We start from the raw sequence: 22,355 nt of genomic DNA on the forward strand, positions 1-22,355 counted from the left end.
GCATATTGTTAAGGCTGCGGTTAGTTCCCGCCTGACGCACCCCCTGATTTTGGGCACGGATTGGCCTGGGTTTAATCGATTAGTGGGGCAGTGTGCGGGGGTGCGTTCACGGCCGGTAGGGACATGGGATATGTGCGCTGTGCTCAGTGGTGACGCGAGGTTGTCCGACGCTGCAGAGGGGGAGGAGGGATCGGTGGTGCCTCCGCCAGAGGCTCCACAGGTCCCCATGTTGCGCTCCACGGAAGATTTTCCACTCGAGCAGTCTCGCGACAATACTCTACGCTTTGCCTTTGACCAAGTGATAAAAATTGATGGTCAGTTGGTGCACCCTGACGCAGCGCAGACATATCCGCATTTTGCATTGGTTAGGGACAGGTTATACAGAGTGAGTCGTGACACTCAGTCAGGAGAGGAAATCACCCAGTTGTTGGTGCCGGAAAGCCGCCGGGAAACAGTTTTCCAGGCGGCTCATTATAACCCAATGGCGGGGCATATGGGGTATGAGAAGACACTTAACCGGATAATGGCCCGATTCTATTGGCCTGGCATTAGGGCAGATGTACGCCGCTGGTGTGCATCTTGCCCGGAATGTCAGTTGGTTAACCAACCGGCCATCCCGAGAGCGCCTTTGCGCCCATTACCACTCATGGAGGTTCCATTTGAGCGTATTGGCATGGACCTCATCGGGCCATTTCACCGGAGCGCACGAGGATATCGCTTTGTATTAGTCCTAGTGGATTATGCAACCCGATATCCGGAAGCAGTGCCTCTGCGCACAATCTCTGCAAAGAGTGTGGCACAGGCACTGTTCCAGGTCATCTCCCGAGTTGGGATCCCAAAAGAAATCCTAACGGACCAGGGCACCTCGTTTATGTCACGTACACTCCGGGAACTTTATGGGTTATTGGGCATCAGGTCAATTCGGACTAGTGTGTACCACCCTCAGACCGACGGCCTTGTCGAGCGTCTGAACAAAACCCTGAAGTCCATGATCCGTAAGTTTGTGCACGATGACGGCCGTAATTGGGATAGGTGGCTAGATCCTCTGTTGTTTGCAGTGCGTGAGGTGCCCCAGGCCTCAACGGGATTTTCTCCCTTTGAACTGCTGTTTGGCAGGACACCACGGGGGGTTCTGGACCTTGTTAAAGAAAGCTGGGAGGAGGGTCCGAGCCCAAGTAAAAATGAGGTTCAGTACGTCCTGGACCTGAGAGCAAAACTCCACACATTGGGCCGGTTGTCACGGGAGAATTTGCTCAGGGCCCAGGAGCGTCAACAGCGCCTGTACAACAGAGGAACTAGGCTCAGACAATTTGCACCGGGAGACAAAGTACTTGTATTACTCCCTTCTTCCAGCTCTAAATTACTCGCCAAGTGGCAAGGGCCCTTCGTGGTCACACGGCGAGTGGGTGATGTCTATTATGAGGTTGGGCGTTCTGACAGGGGAGGTGCAGCACAGATTTACCATCTCAATCTCCTTAAAGCGTGGAGAGAGGCGGAGCCTGTTTCTCTGGTGACCACGGTGAAAGAGAGAGATGAGTTGGGGCCTGAGGTCCCAAATTCCACCAATCCTGCCTCACTCCATTGTGATGACCATCTCACACCGTCCCAGAGAGCAGACGTTGCCGCGTTGCAACAGCGTTTTGCTGACGTGTTCTCCCCCCTGCCAGGACGCACAAATCTCATACAGCATCATGTTGAGACTCACCCGGGCGTGACAGTGCGTTCACGGCCCTATCGGTTACCTGAACACAAAAGAAAGGTGGTTCAGAAGGAATTGAAGGCCATGCTGGAGATGGGGGGTAATAGAAGAGTCCAACAGTGCCTGGTGTAGCCCCATTGTTCTGGTACTTAAGAAGGATGGGTCTATTCGGTTCTGTGTGGACTATCGCAAGGTGAATGATGTGTCACGGTTTGATGCTTATCCGATGCCTCGGGTCGACGAGCTCCTGGATCAGTTAGGCACTGCTCGCTTTTTCACGACACTGGATTTAACCAAGGGCTATTGGCAGATTCCCTTGTCTCCAGAGTCTAAGGAAAAAACGGCCTTCTCCACTCCGTATGGATTGTACCAATTTGTCACACTTCCTTTCGGGTTGTTTGGGGCCCCAGCCACTTTCCAGCGTCTCATGGACCGGGTCCTGCGTCCGCACTCTGCGTATGCGGCCGCCTACTTGGATGACGTTATCATCCATAGTAACAGCTGGCGGGAGCATGTGCAGAGTTTGGCGGCGGTGCTCGAGTCACTGAGGCAGGCGGGGCTCACTGCCAACCCGAAGAAGTGTGCAGTTGGACGGAGGGAGGTACGGTATTTGGGGTACCACTTGGGCAGTGGGCAGGTGCATCCTCAGGTAGACAAGACAGCAGCAATTGCAGCCAGCCCACGGCCCAAGACCAAAAAGGAGGTGAGGCGGTTCCTGGGGCTGGCAGGTTATTACCGGCTGTTCATTCCGCACTTTGCAGACTTGACCAGCCCCCTGACCGACCTCACTCGAAAGGGTGCCTCAGATCCGGTCCAGTGGACGGAGCAGTGTCAGCTGGCGTTTGAGAAGGTAAAACAAACCCTCTGTGGGAAGCCTCTTCTTCACACACCTAACTTCTCTCTCCCCTTTATCCTGCAGACTGACGCTTCGAACAGAGGGCTGGGGGCCGTTCTGTCCCAGCAGGTGCAGGGTGTCGACTGCCCGGTGTTATACATCAGCCGGAAGCTGTCGGAGAGGCAGTCTCGGTATAGCACGATCGAGAAGGAGTGCTTGGCGATCCGGTGGGCGGTCGAGGCTCTGCGTTATTACCTGCTGGGGCGCTCGTTCACCCTCTGTTCGGACCATGCCCCCCTCCAGTGGCTCCACCGCATGAAGGATGCCAACGCCCGGATCACTCGGTGGTATCTGGCCTTACAGCCGTTTAAATTCAGGGTGGTCCATAGACCGGGGGCGCAGATGGCCGTGGCCGACTTTCTCTCCCACTCCTATGGAGAGGGGGGAGTAGGTTAGGCCGGATGGCGCCCGGCCTAAATCGGGCGGTGGGGGTATGTGGAGGTGGGCGTGGTTCGCGCTCAGCTGCAGGAGGGAGAGGTGTGGGGAAGGCCTGGGAGAGTGGCACCAGGTGAGTTGATTACCTCACCTGCCAATGATTGTCTGATGACTCTACCTTTTATCTTGGCAGTAGTGTGCTGGATCCGGGGGACACACACACCGAAAGACAGGCCTCTGGGCGGAAGCTGCCGAGCAGCGGTGCAGCTGCATTTTGTGCCTTAAATAAAGAGTTGTGTGAACCGACAGTCTGGTCCGGGAGTTTTGTGTGCTGGGGAACCCCGTCTGTAGCACGGCTTGCTACACTGGCGCCCAACGTGGGGCAGCACACGGAAATGTCCGATCCACTACCGCCCATGCAGCAGCCTCCACAGCAGCCACCTCCGCAGCCGGCCCCGCAGCCGCCTACGGAGCAGCCATCACAGCTGATCACACTGCTGGGAGAGATGCTGGGGCAGATCACGGCAATACACAGCCAGCAGACGGCAACAAATAGACGGCATCTGGAGGCACTCCAGAACCAGGCGGGGAAGCAGAACCAGCTGCTGGAGGGACTGCTGGCCCGGTCGGGGCACAGTCTCCATCCCCTCCATGCTCCTCCTTTTCCGGCATCACCATGCACCGGATGACAGCGGCGGATGACCCCCAAACCTTCCTCGAAATGTTTGAGGCGACGGCGGAGGCCTGTGGCTGGCCGGCGGCGGAGTGGGCCGTGCGCCTGCTTCCCCTGCTGGCGGGAGAGTCCCAGACTGCGGCGCTCGGCCTGCCAGCTTCTGCTCGGGGAGTTCCGGATCGTCAAAAGAGCCATCCTAGACAGGATGGGTTTTTCCCCGAGGATCACGCCGCCGGTTCCGGTCCGCCACACTGAGATCCTCTGACCGTCCATTCGTCTTTGCGCAGCAGCTGAAGGACGCTGCCACCAGGTGGCTGCAGCCGGGGGATCCAGCGGTGAGAGGCTGATGCTGGAGCTGGTGGTGCTGGAGCAGTTTGTGGAGGGGCTCCCGACCGGGACCGCGGAGTGGGTGCGGTGCCACCGACCGGCGGATTTGGAGGCCGCCATCACCCTCGCCGAGGATCATCTGGCTGTCCACGGTGGGGACCGAGCCCGGAGGCGGCCCTCTGCACCCGCCCGACCCGTGCCGGCGCCCCGCAGGAGACCCCCACCCCGCTTACCCCCGACTGGAACTGTTGCCCGGCCTCTCCCTCTGCCACGCAGTAACCAAACCTCTTCTCTCTCTCCTTCCCAGGGTCCAGCCGCTACGGGTGCCGCTCTCGGCCCACAGAGGGTTCCTAGGCGTCAGGGCAGGAGTGTTGGCGGTGCGGGCAGCCCGGGCATTTCCGCAGGGAGTGCCCTCTCATGGAAGTCGGACAGGTGGTCCGGGTTGCTGGCCCACCAACACCCTCCCCGGTCCAGGAGGGACATACACTCCCGGTAGGATCCAAGGGTATACATCAGGCAATGGTTCGGGCTGCACGCAGTTATAATTCATCAGCACCTGGTTCGACCCGGGGCTTTGGTAGAGGCATCTGGGTGGACATTAGATGTGTACATGGGGATATTCACAGATACCCGGTTGTACCCGTGGAAATTAGATATATGGGTAAAAGCATATTGTTAAGGCTGCGGTTAGTTCCCGCCTGACGCACCCCTGATTTTGGGCACGGATTGGCCTGGGTTTAATCGATTAGTGGGGCTTGGGGGGTGCGTTCACGGCCGTAGGGACATGGGATATGTGCGCTGTGCTCAGTGGTGACCGAGGTTGTCCGACGCTGCAAGGGAGGAGGATCGGTGGTGCCTCCGCCAGAGGCTCCACAGGTCCCCATGTTGCGCTCCACGGAAGATTTTCCACTCGAGCAGTCTCGCGACAATACTCTACGCTTTGCCTTTGACCAGTGATAAAAATTGATGGTCAGTTGGTGCACCCTGACGCAGCGCAGACATATCCGCATTTTGCATTGGTTAGGGACAGGTTATACAGAGTGAGTCGTGACACTCAGTCAGAGAGGAAATCACCCAGTTGTTGGTGCGGAAAGCCGCCGGGAAACAGTTTTCCAGGCGGCTCATTATAACCAATGGCGGCATATGGGGTATGAGAAGACACTTAACCGGATAATGGCCCGATTCTATTGGCCTGGCATTAGGGCAGATGTACGCCGCTGGTGTGCATCTTGCCCGGAATGTCAGTTGGTTAACCAACCGCCATCCCGGAGCGCTTTGCGCCCATTACCACTCATGGAGGTTCCATTTGAGCGTATTGGCATGGACCTCATCGGGCCATTTCACCGGAGCGCACGAGGATATCGCTTTGTATTAGTCCTAGTGGATTATGAACCCGATATCCGGAAGCAGTGCCTCTGCGCACAATCTCTGCAAAGAGTGTGGCACAGGCACTGTTCCAGGTCATCTCCCAGTTGGGATCCCAAAGAAATCCTAACGGACCAGGCACCTCTTTATGTCACGTACACTCCGGGAACTTTATGGGTTATTGGGCATCAGGTCAATTCGACTAGTGTGTACCACCTCAGACCGACGGCCTTGTCAGCGTCTGAACAAAACCCTGAAGTCCATGATCCGTAAGTTTGTGCACGATGACGGCCGTAATTGGGATAGGTGGCTAGATCCTCTGTTGTTTGTGCGTGAGGTGCCCCAGGCCTCAACGGGATTTTCTCCCTTTGAACTGCTGTTTGGCAGGACACCAGGGGTTCTGGACCTTGTTAAAGAAAGCTGGGAGGAGGGTCCGAGCCCAAGTAAAAATGAGGTTCAGTACGTCCTGGACCTGAGAGCAAAACTCCACACATTGGGCCGGTTGTCACGGAGAATTTGCTCAGGGCCCAGGAGCGTCAACAGCGCCTGTACAACAGAGGAACTAGGCTCAGACAATTTGCACCGGGAGACAAAGTACTTGTATTACTCCCTTCTTCCAGCTCTAAATTACTCGCCAAGTGGCAAGGGCCCTTCGTGGTCACACGGCGAGTGGGTGATGTCTATTATGAGGTTGGGCGTTCTGACAGGGGAGGTGCAGCACAGATTTACCATCTCAATCTCCTTAAAGCGTGGAGAGAGGCGGAGCCTGTTTCTCTGGTGACCACGGTGAAAGAGAGAGATGAGTTGGGGCCTGAGGTCCCAAATTCCACCAATCCTGCCTCACTCCATTGTGATGACCATCTCACACCGTCCCAGAGAGCAGACGTTGCCGCGTTGCAACAGCGTTTTGCTGACGTGTTCTCCCCCCTGCCAGGACGCACAAATCTCATACAGCATCATGTTGAGACTCACCCGGGCGTGACAGTGCGTTCACGGCCCTATCGGTTACCTGAACACAAAAGAAAGGTGGTTCAGAAGGAATTGAAGGCCATGCTGGAGATGGGGGTAATAGAAGAGTCCAACAGTGCCTGGTGTAGCCCCATTGTTCTGGTACTTAAGAAGGATGGGTCTATTCGGTTCTGTGTGGACTATCGCAAGGTGAATGATGTGTCACGGTTTGATGCTTATCCGATGCCTCGGGTCGACGAGCTCCTGGATCAGTTAGGCACTGCTCGCTTTTTCACGACACTGGATTTAACCAAGGGCTATTGGCAGATTCCCTTGTCTCCAGAGTCTAAGGAAAAAACGGCCTTCTCCACTCCGTATGGATTGTACCAATTTGTCACACTTCCTTTCGGGTTGTTTGGGGCCCCAGCCACTTTCCAGCGTCTCATGGACCGGGTCCTGCGTCCGCACTCTGCGTATGCGGCCGCCTACTTGGATGACGTTATCATCCATAGTAACAGCTGGCGGGAGCATGTGCAGAGTTTGGCGGCGGTGCTCGAGTCACTGAGGCAGGCGGGGCTCACTGCCAACCCGAAGAAGTGTGCAGTTGGACGGAGGGAGGTACGGTATTTGGGGTACCACTTGGGCAGTGGGCAGGTGCATCCTCAGGTAGACAAGACAGCAGCAATTGCAGCCAGCCCACGGCCCAAGACCAAAAAGGAGGTGAGGCGGTTCCTGGGGCTGGCAGGTTATTACCGGCTGTTCATTCCGCACTTTGCAGACTTGACCAGCCCCCTGACCGACCTCACTCGAAAGGGTGCCTCAGATCCGGTCCAGTGGACGGAGCAGTGTCAGCTGGCGTTTGAGAAGGTAAAACAAACCCTCTGTGGGAAGCCTCTTCTTCACACACCTAACTTCTCTCTCCCCTTTATCCTGCAGACTGACGCTTCGAACAGAGGGCTGGGGGCCGTTCTGTCCCAGCAGGTGCAGGGTGTCGACCGCCCGGTGTTATACATCAGCCGGAAGCTGTCGGAGAGGGAGTCTCGGTATAGCACGATCGAGAAGGAGTGCTTGGCGATCCGGTGGGCGGTCGAGGCTCTGCGTTATTACCTGCTGGGGCGCTCGTTCACCCTCTGTTCGGACCATGCCCCCCTCCAGTGGCTCCACCGCATGAAGGATGCCAACGCCCGGATCACTCGGTGGTATCTGGCCTTACAGCCGTTTAAATTCAGGGTGGTCCATAGACCGGGGGCGCAGATGGCCGTGGCCGACTTTCTCTCCCACTCCTATGGAGAGGGGGGGGGAGTAGGTTAGGCCGGATGGCGCCCCGGCCTAAATCGGGCGGTGGGGGTATGTGGAGGTGGGCGTGGTTCGCGCTCAGCTGCAGGAGGGAGAGGTGTGGGGAAGGCCTGGGAGAGTGGCACCAGGTGAGTTGATTACCTCACCTGCCAATGATTGTCTGATGACTCTACCTTTTATCTTGGCAGTAGTGTGCTGGATCCGGGGGGACACACACACCGAAAGACAGGCCTCTGGGCGGAAGCTGCCGAGCAGCGGTGCAGCTGCATTTTGTGCCTTAAATAAAGAGTTGTGTGAACCGACAGTCTGGTCCGGGAGTTTTGTGTGCTGGGGAACCCCGTCTGTAGCACGGCTTGCTACAGTTGCTATTATTTAAAATAAAACAAGGCAATACCCCAAATTTAAACCTAAGAGCTCCATACTCCACAGTAGTAGCTCTGGATGTGAGTATCGTATGGTGGCTTAAAAATGTTGTACTGTATTGTAGTATATGTGGATGCTGAGCCAGTGGTGACTGCAGCCAGGGGAGCCTGGTGCTGATTGGACCTCCTAGGGGACTTTGTGTGCAGTGACTAGTGAAATGTTTGCTACACATGCTGACCTGAATTTACTGACTGGCTAACCTCTTCCCAGTCTCACTGTGCTGAAGTGGATCAAAGGTTTGAAGGGGCTAGATTCACGGCAGGAGAGGTACTTTACAGAGGTCTTTGGTGCAATCACTGGATTCAGCTAAGAAAAACAGCACAAGTTATGGCAGCCAGAAATGCTGAAGCGATTTGTGACCTGAGAAACTGCACAGATAAGTGTCTAAAGTAAGATGTTCTGTGGTTTGGAAATTTCTAACCAATAAATACAATTTAAAATGTGCACTTATTACATGCAAGTCTGTGCATGCCCTCTTAACATAGAAATATGGGTTTAAAATTACTCCTCCACAGGGAAACTATGGGGACGTGACAGAAGATGCAAAGGATTATTACGCTCATTGAGATTCTCATCAAACTTTATTGGGAAACACTGGTGAGTCATTAGGTTATCCTGACAGTAAGCTTTTGACAAGTGGAAGGATTTCTTTTACACTGCTTGAGTAAATATCCATAACTTTTTAAATGGCTTACACAACCATACCTCCCACTAATCTGCATTATCTTCAGTCACTTTTAATATATTTATGTACACAGGTCTGTCCTCCGATGTCACTTGGGGCTCTTCAACAATTTTAGTAAGAGATGTATCTTTGAAATGAAGCATCTAAATTATTGGAACTAGTATGTTTCCTCTAACACTTGGTTCACACTGCCCACTTGAGCAGCGTGTGAAGGCTATTGCATGTGACACCTGCGTGCAGTGTTTACACCGACGGCCTGTCAGCTACATGTCTGCTGTGGTCAGCCCTATCTTTCTATGCTGAGTTTGCCTTTGATAATTAACATACAATAAAATCTTTTTCCATGTATGTGACTGTAGTGAAAGATGTTTATATTGCTGGTATATGACTGTGAACAGACCCTTTTTCACTGTCTCTCTAATAATTTTTGCAGGCAACTGTGCGCGGCTCATGGAAAAAATAGGTGAAACCTTGACTCTCTAGTGAAGCATTGCTGCAGCTGAGACGCGACTCAGGTGGGCAGTGTGACTGCTCTAATCTGTTATAGGCGCCAAAATAAAAAGCGAAACATTCCGCCACGCACATGCACTGCTCAGGTCAGCAGTATGAAAAAGCTGTTAGGGAAAAGATTGCTTATTTGTTGTTTAGGTTGTTGGTGCTTTCTTGCAAATAATAAAATAAAATAAAATAAAAAAACAATAAAAACACAAGAAACATTTTAAGAAGGATGACCATGCACCTCCTGAGCTCAAACTTTAGTTTGAGAAACCGGCCATTTTCGTGTTTGATGATGACGCCCATTTCTGTTTATTCACTGATCTATTGCAGTTTCATGCTTGCCTTCAAAAGATGAAGTAATGTTGCACAGACTAATCTCTGATTTAAAATGAAGCATCAAGCTGTATTCCCAACATGCAGCGCTGCAGCAGCTCCACTCTCCTCCGCGAACCTGATACACACCACAGCGCTGATACATCTCGGACTTTATTAATCCTGATAAGAGAATCAATAAAGTTCTATTGTAGAAAAACTGATCCCATCTTTGAGCTGCGTCGACTAGAAAGGTACATGATGTGCTGACAGGAAGTCTCCTCAGTGACAATGAACAGAGACACACAGGGATTAGGTGAGGTTACCAAAGGAGGAAACGTGATTCACTGAATAATTACAGTTACAGAGTCTGAACAGAGAAAGTCACCAAGATATGGCTTGAATTTGAAAAACTGACACTCCGATGTTGATACCATTCATCTCTACTGCTGTGAACATCTTGTCTTGCCTGAGGCTTGACAGAAAGCAGATCACATGCTAGTGACAAAGTAGAGACAATGAATGACTTTAAGACACATGTCTCTGGCCCAACTGTGGTGATGTGCATTTCATGTAAACCAGAGAACTGAATAAACGCACCAAAAAAAAAAAAAAAAAGACAACGGGACACAGGAAGGTTTAAAAATGCATAAACCTCTTAAGCCACTCTGCACAGACATTAATATTTATATATGCTTGAAGAAATGGAAAGGAATTTATAGCCCCTTACCTGAGCGGGCCTGTTAAGTCTGTGAAACCTCTGATTTTGTAGAATTGCAACATTTTGCTGACATTTATCTTACTTAGCCGTTCGTTTTTTTAAGTGCAACAAAAAAAACCTATGAGGTTACACACAAGATACTGCATCTATATCCTTCACTGATCCAACAACTGGGAGTACAAGGCACAAAGGCATGTCCTTAAAATATAACAGTAGCGCATCCTGGGTCATGCTTTTCTAATATGCAGGCCTGTATCATTAAATGTTTAGCTCTGAAACATTCCAAGGAGGCAAAGGGAAGAGAATCTATTGTAAGTCCCATGGGTCAGATACTGTTTGTGGCCAAAGTGAGAGACATACGCATACAGTGAGGCTTTAGTTTGCAAAACAATGTGCTGTAGCTTTGTGCCAAATCAATTTCCTACTTTATTTCAGACTCTGTGTTAAGCACTGTGTTAATTAACACCTGCTCACGTGATGTTAGGGCCTACTGCTATTCTTAGTCTGACCTATTTTTTTAATTTAAAATTTTTATTTATCTGTGGCTGCAAATGGGTACAGCTAATGTGACCCAGCAGGATCAAGATAATCACCTCCATCCATGTCACTCTGTTGTAAAAACATGCAGCATCCTGTGACTTCAGTATCAATTATGCAATTAGGGGTTGTATAAAGGCTTCCCTGCTGTGTTTAACCAGAACCTATTCAATAAATCGCTCTACTTGCTCTAATAGATTCACCCTAATAGAGTGAATTTAACAGACTGAATGTCCTAAAAAAATAATAGAAAAATATTTTTTGTACACTGTTTTTTGTCCATAACTCAAGCATGTGGAGATCCGACAGCCTATGTAGCACAGTGCTTAAAGACGTGGTCAAATGTCAACATGATCTTACAGTGCAATGTGACACTGCAAGATACATTATATGAAAGAAAACTATATATAACATTTAACACACACACTGTAGCCATAATTAAATATTGACCTAAGTAAATAAGTTGAGCAAATGTATTTCCCAAAATGTCTAACTATTCCTATGAATTACCCCATGTCCTCTCTCAGAAAAAGGAGTAGAAGTAAAATACCAAATAAATAAATTTAAACACATTTTTATAAGAAATAACTTTTCATCATATTTGCTGAAACTTGCACTATATCCTAACAGTGGTTCATAATCTGTGAATAAAATCAGGTTCCTCTGGCTTTTCCTAGTGTTCCTACTGGCAATGGCAAGATTCCACAGCACCTAACAAAAGCAACCAATCAGAGCCAAGAAAGATAGTGGATTATTGAGTCTCATTCCCAGGTTGTCAAATACCAATGTTTTGGGTAAAATAGCAATATACTACTACTGTCAGGATAGTGAACGTTTCAGCAAATATGACAAAACGTAACCCACTGCAGCTTTAATTGCCCTTTAGCCTGCAGAACATTTGGCACAATTAAATCTGCTTTTGATTCACGAAAAGTGCATGTTAAGGCTAAGCATGCAATGTTCAAACACGTCATGCTGCAGTCCCATGCATCACTGCCATAATCTACAGAGACTCTAATGTTCTTTCACATGATCTAAAGTGCCTTAAAGAGCTCCATACAACAAATTCTCAAAAGCCTATTAAAATTCCTGTGTGACTCTTGTGTTCTTTCATATATGACAGTTGATCACAGTTGTCTATTACATTCTGCCACAGTGGGACTTGAGGTGGAAAACAGCTCCCAAGACACTGCAGTCAGTGTGTGAAACAAGTTGTACAATATTTTCTGCTCTATGACTTTAGAGTGGAAAAACTGTAAAACTCCCCCATACTGTTTTTTCACTAAAACCACTACCATAATGTGGAAAATAAGCATAAAAGGATTTGTTCACATGCAGTGTCACATTAGAAAGTAAATGTATTTGACAAACTAACACTAATCTACAGTCCATGCGGTGTAAAAATAAATTGAAACTTATTTATAATATTGCTGACAGTGCAAGAATTAAACCTGTACAATCTGCTGTCAGACAGACTGATTCATGTAATTATCTCACAGGAATCAGTAAAAAAATCTGCCACCTGTTTCATTCCACTTCGGAACTGCAATCTGTTTAATAATGTGGCTTATTTTTCCCAAGGGGGTTTATTTCCTCTTTGATTCTCGTACTCATTTGATTCGTCTAACCTGTAAAAACAGCAGGAGGCAAAAAGAGTAGCGCAATTATGTCACCTCCAGTGAACACAGAATGCTATTATACTCCAGTGCATTTGACAGGCATATTGTTTGATCAGAAGATCAGTTTTACGGAAATATTCAATCATTGCAGTCTCAACACAATATCTAATCCTCAGCTTGTCAGAAATATTACACTTATCCACAAGGGCATCAACAAATGAAGGTTTACGTCAGGAAATGTGCTGTCATGCAGACTCAGCGGATTATTGCAACTTTGAATGACGCTATAAAATGGATAGGCCTACTACATGTGTTACCTGTAGCCTACAGCCTTACAAATATATATGTAATAAAATTTAAAAAAAGGAACAGCCAGGTCACATTTCGGCAGTTTTCAATTTCTATGTGCTACCTTGAGCTGAGAATCTTTTCCTGTAAGATCATAACAAGTAGTATGCAGCACTTTTGACAATTAATAGGCTTTCATAAACACAGCTATGTATCTGCACAAAATAGCTTAAAACAAACAAAACATGCCCAATCCAAATCAGTGAAGCAAAAGGCTAAACTCTGTCGTATAGCTGCCTACGTCCTCATGCTTGTGCAGTTACAGCCTTACGTACATATTGGTTCTGGCCAATCATTTTGTCTCAGAACCTTTTATAAACTTTTTTAAATTTGAAAATATTTTATTACTGTGCAGCTAACTGCTACTACTAATAAAAAAATATATGTTCATTATTATCAGGCAAAAACTGGAGGGGAGGGGATAAGTTGCAGGACAGGGGGGCACAGAGGTCATCCAGGGTCATTAAATGTCTGCCCATAGTGATAACTGATACTGAGACACCAGCAGAGCAAAGGGTGAATCAATGCAGCAAGAGGTGACTAGGCACACAGCAGGGTGTGTGTGTGTGTGAGAGAATGTGTGTGATGGAGGGGTTAGTGGGTAATGACGCTACACCTGAGCCTGTTACGAAGATAACAGCTCTGTTAAATGAAAAATCAGACACTTTTACACCGCCACCCCGAACCCATACGCCACGATGCATCACAGGAGTTATTTTCTGCTGTTATTTTGTGAAATGAACACTGTAATTTACTTTTTTGAGCGTGTCAACAACAACTTCATCAGTCTTATGATTAATACAGGAGTTACATAATGTGACAGTGTTGGTGTGACAGACAGTTGTGATATGCTGTTCTCAGCTCTTGGTACAGTTTTGCTTTGGAATTACTCAGCCTTTCAAGCCAGCAGATACAAAAAAAAAAACAACATCCCTTCAGCTTATTGTCCAAATCAACAGCAAGTTCAAAATTGTATTATTGTTGACAATAGAGAGTGCCAGTGACTTTGACTGCAACTCGATGTTAAGACAAGTCAAGTCAAGGTGAAGCTGATTAAAAGAGAAAACAGCTGCACATTCCCTCCTAACCACAATGTTTCGAGCCCAGTCAGAGCTTCATCGGGGTCACAATCACTACTAATAGGCTGATGACAGATGTGGTTATGGTGAGACTGCAGTTCCATAAATTTTGAAAATGTTGTGGGCTAGAATAAGCAAACCATATGTGATTGGAGGAGACCTCATGAACTCAACTCTGTAGCCTAACACATTTGGGTGGCCACACAATGGTGCTGCCTGGCTGATAGAATAACAGACTGCAATGAAGCTTTTGTCCAGGAGTAAATCTGTTTCTCTGCCTGTGATTGATTTCTGTTTTGTGATGGAATTATTTTTTGTTTATGATTGTTGATCATTATTGCAAATGCATTTTCAATATTTCTTACTCTATAAAACTATACCTAAAAATACAAATATCTCAGCATGATGTCACATTGTGCAAGTTTGACCAAGTATCTGATGGTGCAATAAAAACCAATCAGCAGAACAGGCCAAGAAATGTATAATACATCTGCCTTTCAATGATACTGAAGTTGGGATTTGTCCTTTAACATTCCGTGATCAGCACACAGGCACAGTGTGATGCAGCTGTTCCAGTGACAGGAGGTGTAATGATCATTGAGATTCACAGTCACCACTGCTTTCCATCAGAACCAAATGGTTATTCTACACTGCACTAAAACACATGAAGTTATATGATGTGTTTGCTGAATATGTTTGCTTACACTAGGCTATAATATTTTACTTTTACCTTTTTTTTTTTTTTTTACCATTTCACTGTAGGCTGTTGTGCATTTTTCATAATTAAGAAAACAATTCTGTAGAAATTAAATACATTCAAATAAATGTACGACAAAGAACTTTTGCCATGACAGCTAAATATCTTACTCGTTGTGTTGTACTTCACCCCGTTGATGTACTCAGGGCAGGGTCTCTCTACAATCCTCCCAGTGCTGCTCCGCGGCCAGCAGGTTCCAATCTCATCTGTTGTGGCATTGCAATAAAAACCTTGGGGGGGGAAATAAAAAATAAAGTACAACAACAAAAAAAATCTGACGCTTATAGTTTCCATCATTCAACACGCAACACCTATCAATATTCAACATAAAAAAGGAAGCATCTTACCATCAGTGCTCAACAATGACAAGGACGCGTTTTCCAAAAAAGTGTCTTGGAAAGCGTCTATCAAACTACAGTTTAAGTCCCCGAGCTCCCCAAATATGATCTGATAAATGGTAGCATCCATACTGCGAGCCGTCGCTTTAAATAATGAGAGATTAATTCCAAGTCCGAGAGGAGATGGACACACTGAGCCTAGCGGTGTTCATGGGCTTGTGAATCGGAGCAACAGTAATGACAAGTAGCGAGCGCAGTCCTCCTGCTGGGAGCCGCGTGCCTGGCCAATCAGAGCCGCGCATCCGCTCCTCCATCCACGTGCTGCAGCAACCCGGTGAAAGGCATCCGACGAGCCAAACTGACCAAATCATTGGCTTTGTCATTCTGACATTTCACACCTGCCACCCACGGGTCGATGCGTCTATTCATGAGGAAAAATGTTAAGCATTCAGGTGGGGAAAGTAGAGAGAGAGAGAGAGAGAGAGAGAGAGAGAGAGAGAGAGAGCCTATAGAAACAGAAATATGTATAGCTCATACCTGTTGATGCCCGAAATATCTCCTATGTGTAGACCTAAAGATATGAAAAAGGAATCAATCAGCTCATGTGCAAAGTACAACAAAAATAATGTAGGCTGGTAGGTTCAATTTAATTTCATTTAATTGGTCGATAGCTTCCAGCATACAGGTAAAGTTGCATAATGAATATGTCTGGGAAGATTAAGCCATGCATGTCAGGAGATAAAGTGCTAAAAAAAATCATAAGCAGGAGGACTTAGAGATTGCTCATCCATTTCCTTTGATTTAGCACATCTAGGTAATGAAGACATCAGTGAAATGTTTATGCACTCCCTAGGAATTAGCCTACATCCATATTTGATAAATCTGCACAATTACACGCAATGTGCAGTTTATGTATCAGGAAATAGGTGTGAATGCCAAGTGGAGGGAGGTATAGCATATTCACCGTTCATGGTTGAGACATAATCATTCCCTGACCTTGTGTTTTAGTTGCCTAAACTTAAAGCAAATGTAGGTAAAGTTGAACTGTCAAGAGGAAGTTTGCAAGTACTCAATTAATAAAATCCCACTTCCTCCCTTCAGGTCTCTCTCCAAAGCCACTCCCCCAACACACATGAACTTGCAGTGCCTGAGAAGAGCACAGCACATCCTTGTCATTGCTAACCATATCCCGCTTGCAGCTTTTTTGCCAAAAATGCAAAATGCAATATGTTTGGGCAAAATCTGGGGTATCCCATTTTATATTGAGGTTCTAATCTGGTAAAAAGTTTAAATATGCACTACTGTTTTCTAAAGACCAAAGCAGCTGACTGTTAAATATGACAGTGAGATGTAAAATCAGAGTCTGGAACTCAAACTGTCCCTTAATGACAAAACACAGTAAGTCTTTGTCACTGCCTTCTTTTATCTGCAGAGGGAGTGGGTCTTCCTCTACAGAGTCCGCCATGTTGTTTCTACAGTAGCCCAGAACGAACAAACCAAACACTGGCTATAGATTGGGGCTGACACATTTCACATTTTTCACGAGTTTCACAGCCTCTGTAGTTTCTCCTAACCCATTTCACAGCCTGTTCTCATTCTCAGGTTGTCAAATACAGACGTGAGCAGTGTTCAGTTAGTTGCAATCTGCAACTTCACCGCTACATTCCACTAAATCCTACACACTGGACCTTTCACCATGACAAACACTGACGTTTTTCTGGTTCTACCAGTCAGCAATGCTGAAATACAAACAAATGTGTGTGTCCGGTAAAGAGAAAACAGCTTTAGAAAGAATGAGAGTTCTTTAAAAACATGGCTTTCCCCTGAACATTACATTTGTGATTTTAAAATGTAAAAATAATTATGACATAACAGCAGTTCAGTACTCCCAACACTTAATCATTTTCATAAAACTGCAAATTATAAGGTTGAGTGACTCTCCTCTCTAAAAATCAGCGTGTGTGTGCACTTGAGAGCAGATTTAGCTCAGTATACAGTGTAAGAGTCTCACTATGTGTCACATGAAATCCAAAACCCTTCACAGCACAGTAGAATGCAACACATTAGTTAATGGATTATATGCATAAACGCTTGTCAATATAGCCAAACATTTGCTGTTGTCATTAACAGAGTGACCTTTACTGAGATCTTCTGACCTGGCTATTTATGGCTGTTCCTGCAAAACTGTACCATGACTATTCTTTGTACCAATTTTCTTATATATTTTTTTTAAAATGCAAAACTAAATATAGAAATATAAAACTGTAGATATACCAGTATATAAAATATTCTAAATCATGGCTCCAATACTAAAACATTTCCAATGAAAAGTGTCTAGACTAGACATGTGCCTCATAACTGAGTCTAATATCTTGGCTGTTTACCTGTTAAATTTGAGACGCGACCTTTTCACCAGCGTGAGGCTTTCTCTCTGAGCCCCCTCTAAGCTTCCACATGCAGCTCTCCATTTCATTTTACCTCCCTGTGCTTTCAGATCACGTACTCAGAGATCGCTAACACAGTGCTAAGTCCAGCATCTGAATGTTGACTTGACCGCGTGATGAATAATGTTATAATTGCCCCCCGCTAATAATAGTATACCAAAAAGTTAATTAATTCTCCCATAGCACCCCCTCAGAACTACATTGCTGTCTGTGATGGGAGGAAAAAGGCCTCAATATATTATCCAATATAATATATGTTTGGCCAACATAATAAAATGGTGAAACTACAGCCACTCTCTAACAATTGTACATGAACAGTTATGACAACCATCAAATGATGACAAAAATAAACAGAGAGCTAGCACTCTTGCACCTTTGTGATCATAGTGCACACTAATGCTATGTAGTTGGTGTAATTGTAACTATAGCTGCTGTATCTAAACTGCCCTTTTTCCTTGACATTACATTTATATGTAACAAATTTGCAACAGTAAATATGTTTTGAAGGAAATGTAGAGCCAAATGGATTGTGTTTGCTCTAAACGCAATGAGGAAATGTTGTTAACTGCTGTATCTGGCAAGTCCACTGTACTGGAATACAAACCCCAGTTTGGTTTGTACATCCTGTGTTTTATACAGCCTGTAGTCCAGCCCAACTGCCTCCCCGGAACTCTTGTTAAAAATGTGTCATCACAATGTAATTAGGAAAGCAAGTTTGTACGCTATGCAATTTGCAAATAAAATATAAAAACAGGATGAAAAAAAGTTACCGTCCTCTGTTCACCCACAAAAGTTATTACACAAAATATAATTTCCCCTAAGCCAAAAGAAAAAGTACAATAGTATCCCCCCCACTTTCCTGTCCCACCCTCATAACAAAATGTTTTTCAAAAAATATTACATGCATCATCTGTATTCATATTTTTAACTAAAATGTATATATTGAAAGTGCTGTAAGTGAAATATGCATTTTGGCTAACTTCTTGTCCATTCTTTCAGTTAACAGTCCTTTCCCTCTACCCTACATCTTCACACTGAAAGTCAGCTGCCCCTTGAAGATCTCTCCTGATACGGAATACCAGAAAATGTATTCCCTGTTTACTGCAGAGACCCCTCTCTCTAAATTGACTGGGAGACCCATGTTACTGACTGAACACCCTATGTTAGTGATGGCTGTCAGAATGTAGAGCTATTAAACATTTATTTTAATAAGAAAATATTGCTTATAGCCCCTTTAATTTCATATATCGCATTTCAAATTTCACATTGAGATACTTTGCGGCTAACTTAAATTTGGCATAAACAGAGTCTTGTACTGATTAATACAAACAGTTTGAAAAATTATCATATAAACTTATTTTGAGTGCAAAACTGCACTCCCCTGGGCTTATTATTCCTAGAGGTAAGGGAATTGTAATGATATAATTGTAATAATGAGAAACTACTTGAAGAGCATATTTGTAAAATAATGTGCAATATATCATGCTGCAGAGGATTTCAGCTCAGCAAATATGTGTATCTTTAGGAGAAAATAGAGAATAATAAGATATATTTTTCTTCTGCCTACATGACATTACATGATACAGTATGCTTCCATGCTTTTAGTAACCACTGCCCTTTGTCTGAACAACAGAGGATTCACTATGAGCTAAGATGAGGGACATTTCATCAGGGTTGCATGGACCCAAATCATGCATCTATTAGCCTCAGATCTGTAGTTCTGCAACTTGAGAATTCCCAAAGCATTTAAACCTAATCCCACTCTACTAAACCCATCCATGGGTTGTGTGCTGATTTATAAAAGGGTGTTGGTTTTATGTGGGATTTCTCTGGCGATTTCTGAGCCTTAGGGTAATTGATGACTCAGGGTAATGACTAATCAGATGTACAGTGGACCATAGTGCAGAGATATAACTTGTGCTTACTATTGATTTTCACTTGTGCTTTTTGATTTTACAAACTAATTCTTCTGCTGAAGAAAAAAACTGTTGTTTTCTGTTTTGTTGCCACTGGCATGTTGAAAGCCCTTTGAAGGAAATCCTTTACCCCTTGAGTCTAGTTGACCTAATTTGAATGAATGTAATTTCTGCAACTGAGCATTTGTGCATAATAAAGAAAGGCATTTTTGTCTCCTTTGGCTGACAAAAGCTGAGCCAAACTCCAAAGAGTTGAAACCTGCAGGCCAGCTAACTGTCAAAGGATCATGGAGGTGTTGCTCGAAGCAAGAGCACGGCATGGAGAAACCCACTGAAGAGAGGCAACAGGACGGGGGCAAACACAAAGTGCACCTTGCAGCTTCTGAATAACCTAAACAGTTCAGAACAATTGGCTAAATGAGACATAACAAAACAATACCCTTGGCTAAATACAACAAAGGGTAACAGTGATATGTTTAAAATATAAAAGTCAAGACGAGATATAAAGCACACTGGCATGATTTGATTAAGCTTTAACTTGACTCCTTAGAGTATAGAAGGGCAAAATAATCGCACAAGTCATCTTGAGAAGGTCTGCATGACTGCGAGGTTTAGTGTGAGCTACTTACTGAACTCTGTGAAATGGCAGCTGCCGAATAAATATCCTCATGCATGCACAATTGTACAGGCCTCAAGGTGACTTAATCAAAGCTTAAAGCCGTTTGACAGTGCAGCTCAGCAGTCACATACTGAGGCCTGCTCAGGTGGCAAAAGTGATAAGCCCAGCTCATTGTAGCTTTTTGACTCCCAGTTCATTTGGCTGAGGATGTGAGCAGTCTGAGTGAGAGTCCAGTCTGTTTATGCCCTGCTGCTAGCCATGACCTACTACTCTGAGTCATTGTGCAACAAAACATTAGAACGGCATGTTGAACACGTGCCTCATGGAGGAAAACCTTTGACCACTCCACTGTGTCTGAACTTGGTGGCAGTGCTCAGATACACAGTAGCAGTGGTTAAACCCCCCAGTTCATTGCTCTGTGTAATAAGACCATGTTAAAATACTGTAAATGAGCTCTCTGGGGGCTGAAGCAGGCAAGTGTACTACAATTAATATGCTAAACTAAATTACCTGTTGTCTCTGTAAATATCTGCCTACATCGCAGTGCGAACTCTGTTTCCACGCTGTGCTATGTGCTATCACAAGCAGAGAACTGTCCATGTATTGTGAAAGGTAAATTGAAAGCACATATCTTATAAACAGTGTTTGCTAAAGCAGATCATTATAGTGTGCTGAGCTCAAACAGAGACACTGCAAATCCAACTGTTGCACTGTAGATAAACAAATGGATTTGCACTGTTGGTACTGGCTTTCTGACTCACATCTCTTTGTTGTATACTGAATTTTCACCCAGCCACATTGTGAATAAGGACACAACTCTGAATGCAGATGAATCTTGTTAGTAAATACATTTAATTAAAGGAAAACGTGGAAAAATAACAGAATTGATTGCTACAGAACTGTTTTTACCAAGCTGTTCTATTTTTTGTTCTATTTAAGTGATTTTTACATTGATTAGTAATTAATAAGAAATAATGTGTCTTTAAACATACATATTAACATAGTGATAATAAAATAATTACATTCAGTGGGGTAACTGCTTGTTAGTATGTGGTGTGTATGCACTGTTTTGTGTGTGGGTGATACACATGAATGTGTAGTTCGTGTGTGTGTGAGGCTTTGAGGATAGCACAAAAAACAAAAAGACGAAAAGACCACATCCATGAGAGTGAAATTGTGCCTTGCCCAAAAACAAAAATGGAGAGCGAGTAGCCTGAGGTTGTTCAGTTTGTAAAACAGAACAAAAACACATGTTCAAGGAAATGAAAACTGTAGGTATAGGAAGCAAGTCCATAATGAGACGAGTCCAACTCTGTGGGTGGAGAGTGAATTTTCTCCCACTTCCTCCATCTCTCACCCCAACAAATACACTCCGAAGTTCAGCTCAAGCTTGGACTTTTTATCCCAGTTGATGTGTTTGTGCTGTTTGTTCTTGTCTATTTATGTGCATGCATGCCCTCATGAGTCTGTGCGTGTGTGTGTGTGTGTGTGTGTGTGTGTGTATTTGCATGTGGTTTGCTTCTTTGTCACTTTGAGGATAATCCAAGTGGTTGTTTTTTCAACATGGAGTTCAAGTGGATGATCTGAAATGACTTTTAGTAGTTTGTGTTATTACCGGGGCTTTTTGGAGTCTGAAGTGTGAGTTATTAGGGTGAAGATGAGAAAAGACTTGTCAGCTGCTTTCTTTGCTTTTCTAAAGCCTTTGTCTCAGTGTGTACTTTTTTCTCTTTGAGTAATACAGAGAGCATAGGCTTACAGCACACCTTACAAGAACGGTGCTACCTGAATAAACATATTTGTCTGTTACTGTTTTATTCTTTATGGAATTAATCTTCTCACATCGCTGCTGTAAGTTGCTATCAACCCTGGTCTCAGAAAACAGTAGTAGTACTTTAGTATATGTTGCACATACATCTGTTCTGAAAATACAAATTTGTATTAAGCTAAATATATCAAAATGGTTTTAAAGGGAATTTGCACAGTACAATATTGTATCTTAAATTACATGTCTTATTCTGTGTTCTTGTGGGACATCTTAGGAACACAGGCAGCACAAAACGTTTGTATACTACCTGCTCTGTTAGTAAGTGGTTAGTCGAACTCCAACACTGAGCAAGCCAAGGACGATCAAATATTTTTCAGTCTGGAGAGACTAGAAGAAGAAGAAGGGCTGTAGGAATAAATAAATTAATGCATTTTGTTTAGCGAGCACATTTATAGTTTTTACGGGGGAAGTCACGTTTTAAGCCTTACAGGAATATCCCTGGAGTCTAGACTCTGGTGGGGATGAAAGAGTGAAGAACAAACCCAGCTGAAGATGTGGCAGAATGTAATATGAAGCCCAATGGAAGCTTTGGCCAGCAGAACCTTGAGATGAATGAGGTGGGTGACACTGATCTGACACTAATTGGCAGCTGACAGCAGCAGAGACAGGAACTGTTTGACAGAGTTACCAAGATGACTGGCTCACAAGGGTCTCTG

General features: G+C 45.3%; 1 protein-coding gene across 1 annotated transcript in view; it reads right to left on the bottom strand.

The window, feature by feature from the left end:
* Positions 1-20,097, bottom strand: part of LOC127366516 (corticotropin-releasing factor receptor 2) — a 47,705-nt gene extending 27,608 nt beyond the window's left edge. Inside the window, exons 1-4 of the mRNA XM_051405491.1 lie at positions 19,885-20,097; positions 15,433-15,466; positions 14,905-15,316; positions 14,668-14,787 (exon numbers count right to left, since the gene is read on the bottom strand). Of these exons, the coding sequence (XP_051261451.1) occupies positions 14,668-14,787; positions 14,905-15,025 (241 nt within the window). The 5' untranslated portion in view covers positions 15,026-15,316; positions 15,433-15,466; positions 19,885-20,097. The remainder of the gene's footprint in view (positions 1-14,667; positions 14,788-14,904; positions 15,317-15,432; positions 15,467-19,884) is intronic.
* Between the last annotated feature and the right edge of the window lie 2,258 nt (positions 20,098-22,355).

The sequence above is a fragment of the Dicentrarchus labrax genome, unplaced genomic scaffold (assembly GCF_905237075.1).
Source record: "Dicentrarchus labrax unplaced genomic scaffold, dlabrax2021, whole genome shotgun sequence".
Classification (NCBI taxonomy): Eukaryota; Metazoa; Chordata; class Actinopteri; family Moronidae; genus Dicentrarchus; species Dicentrarchus labrax.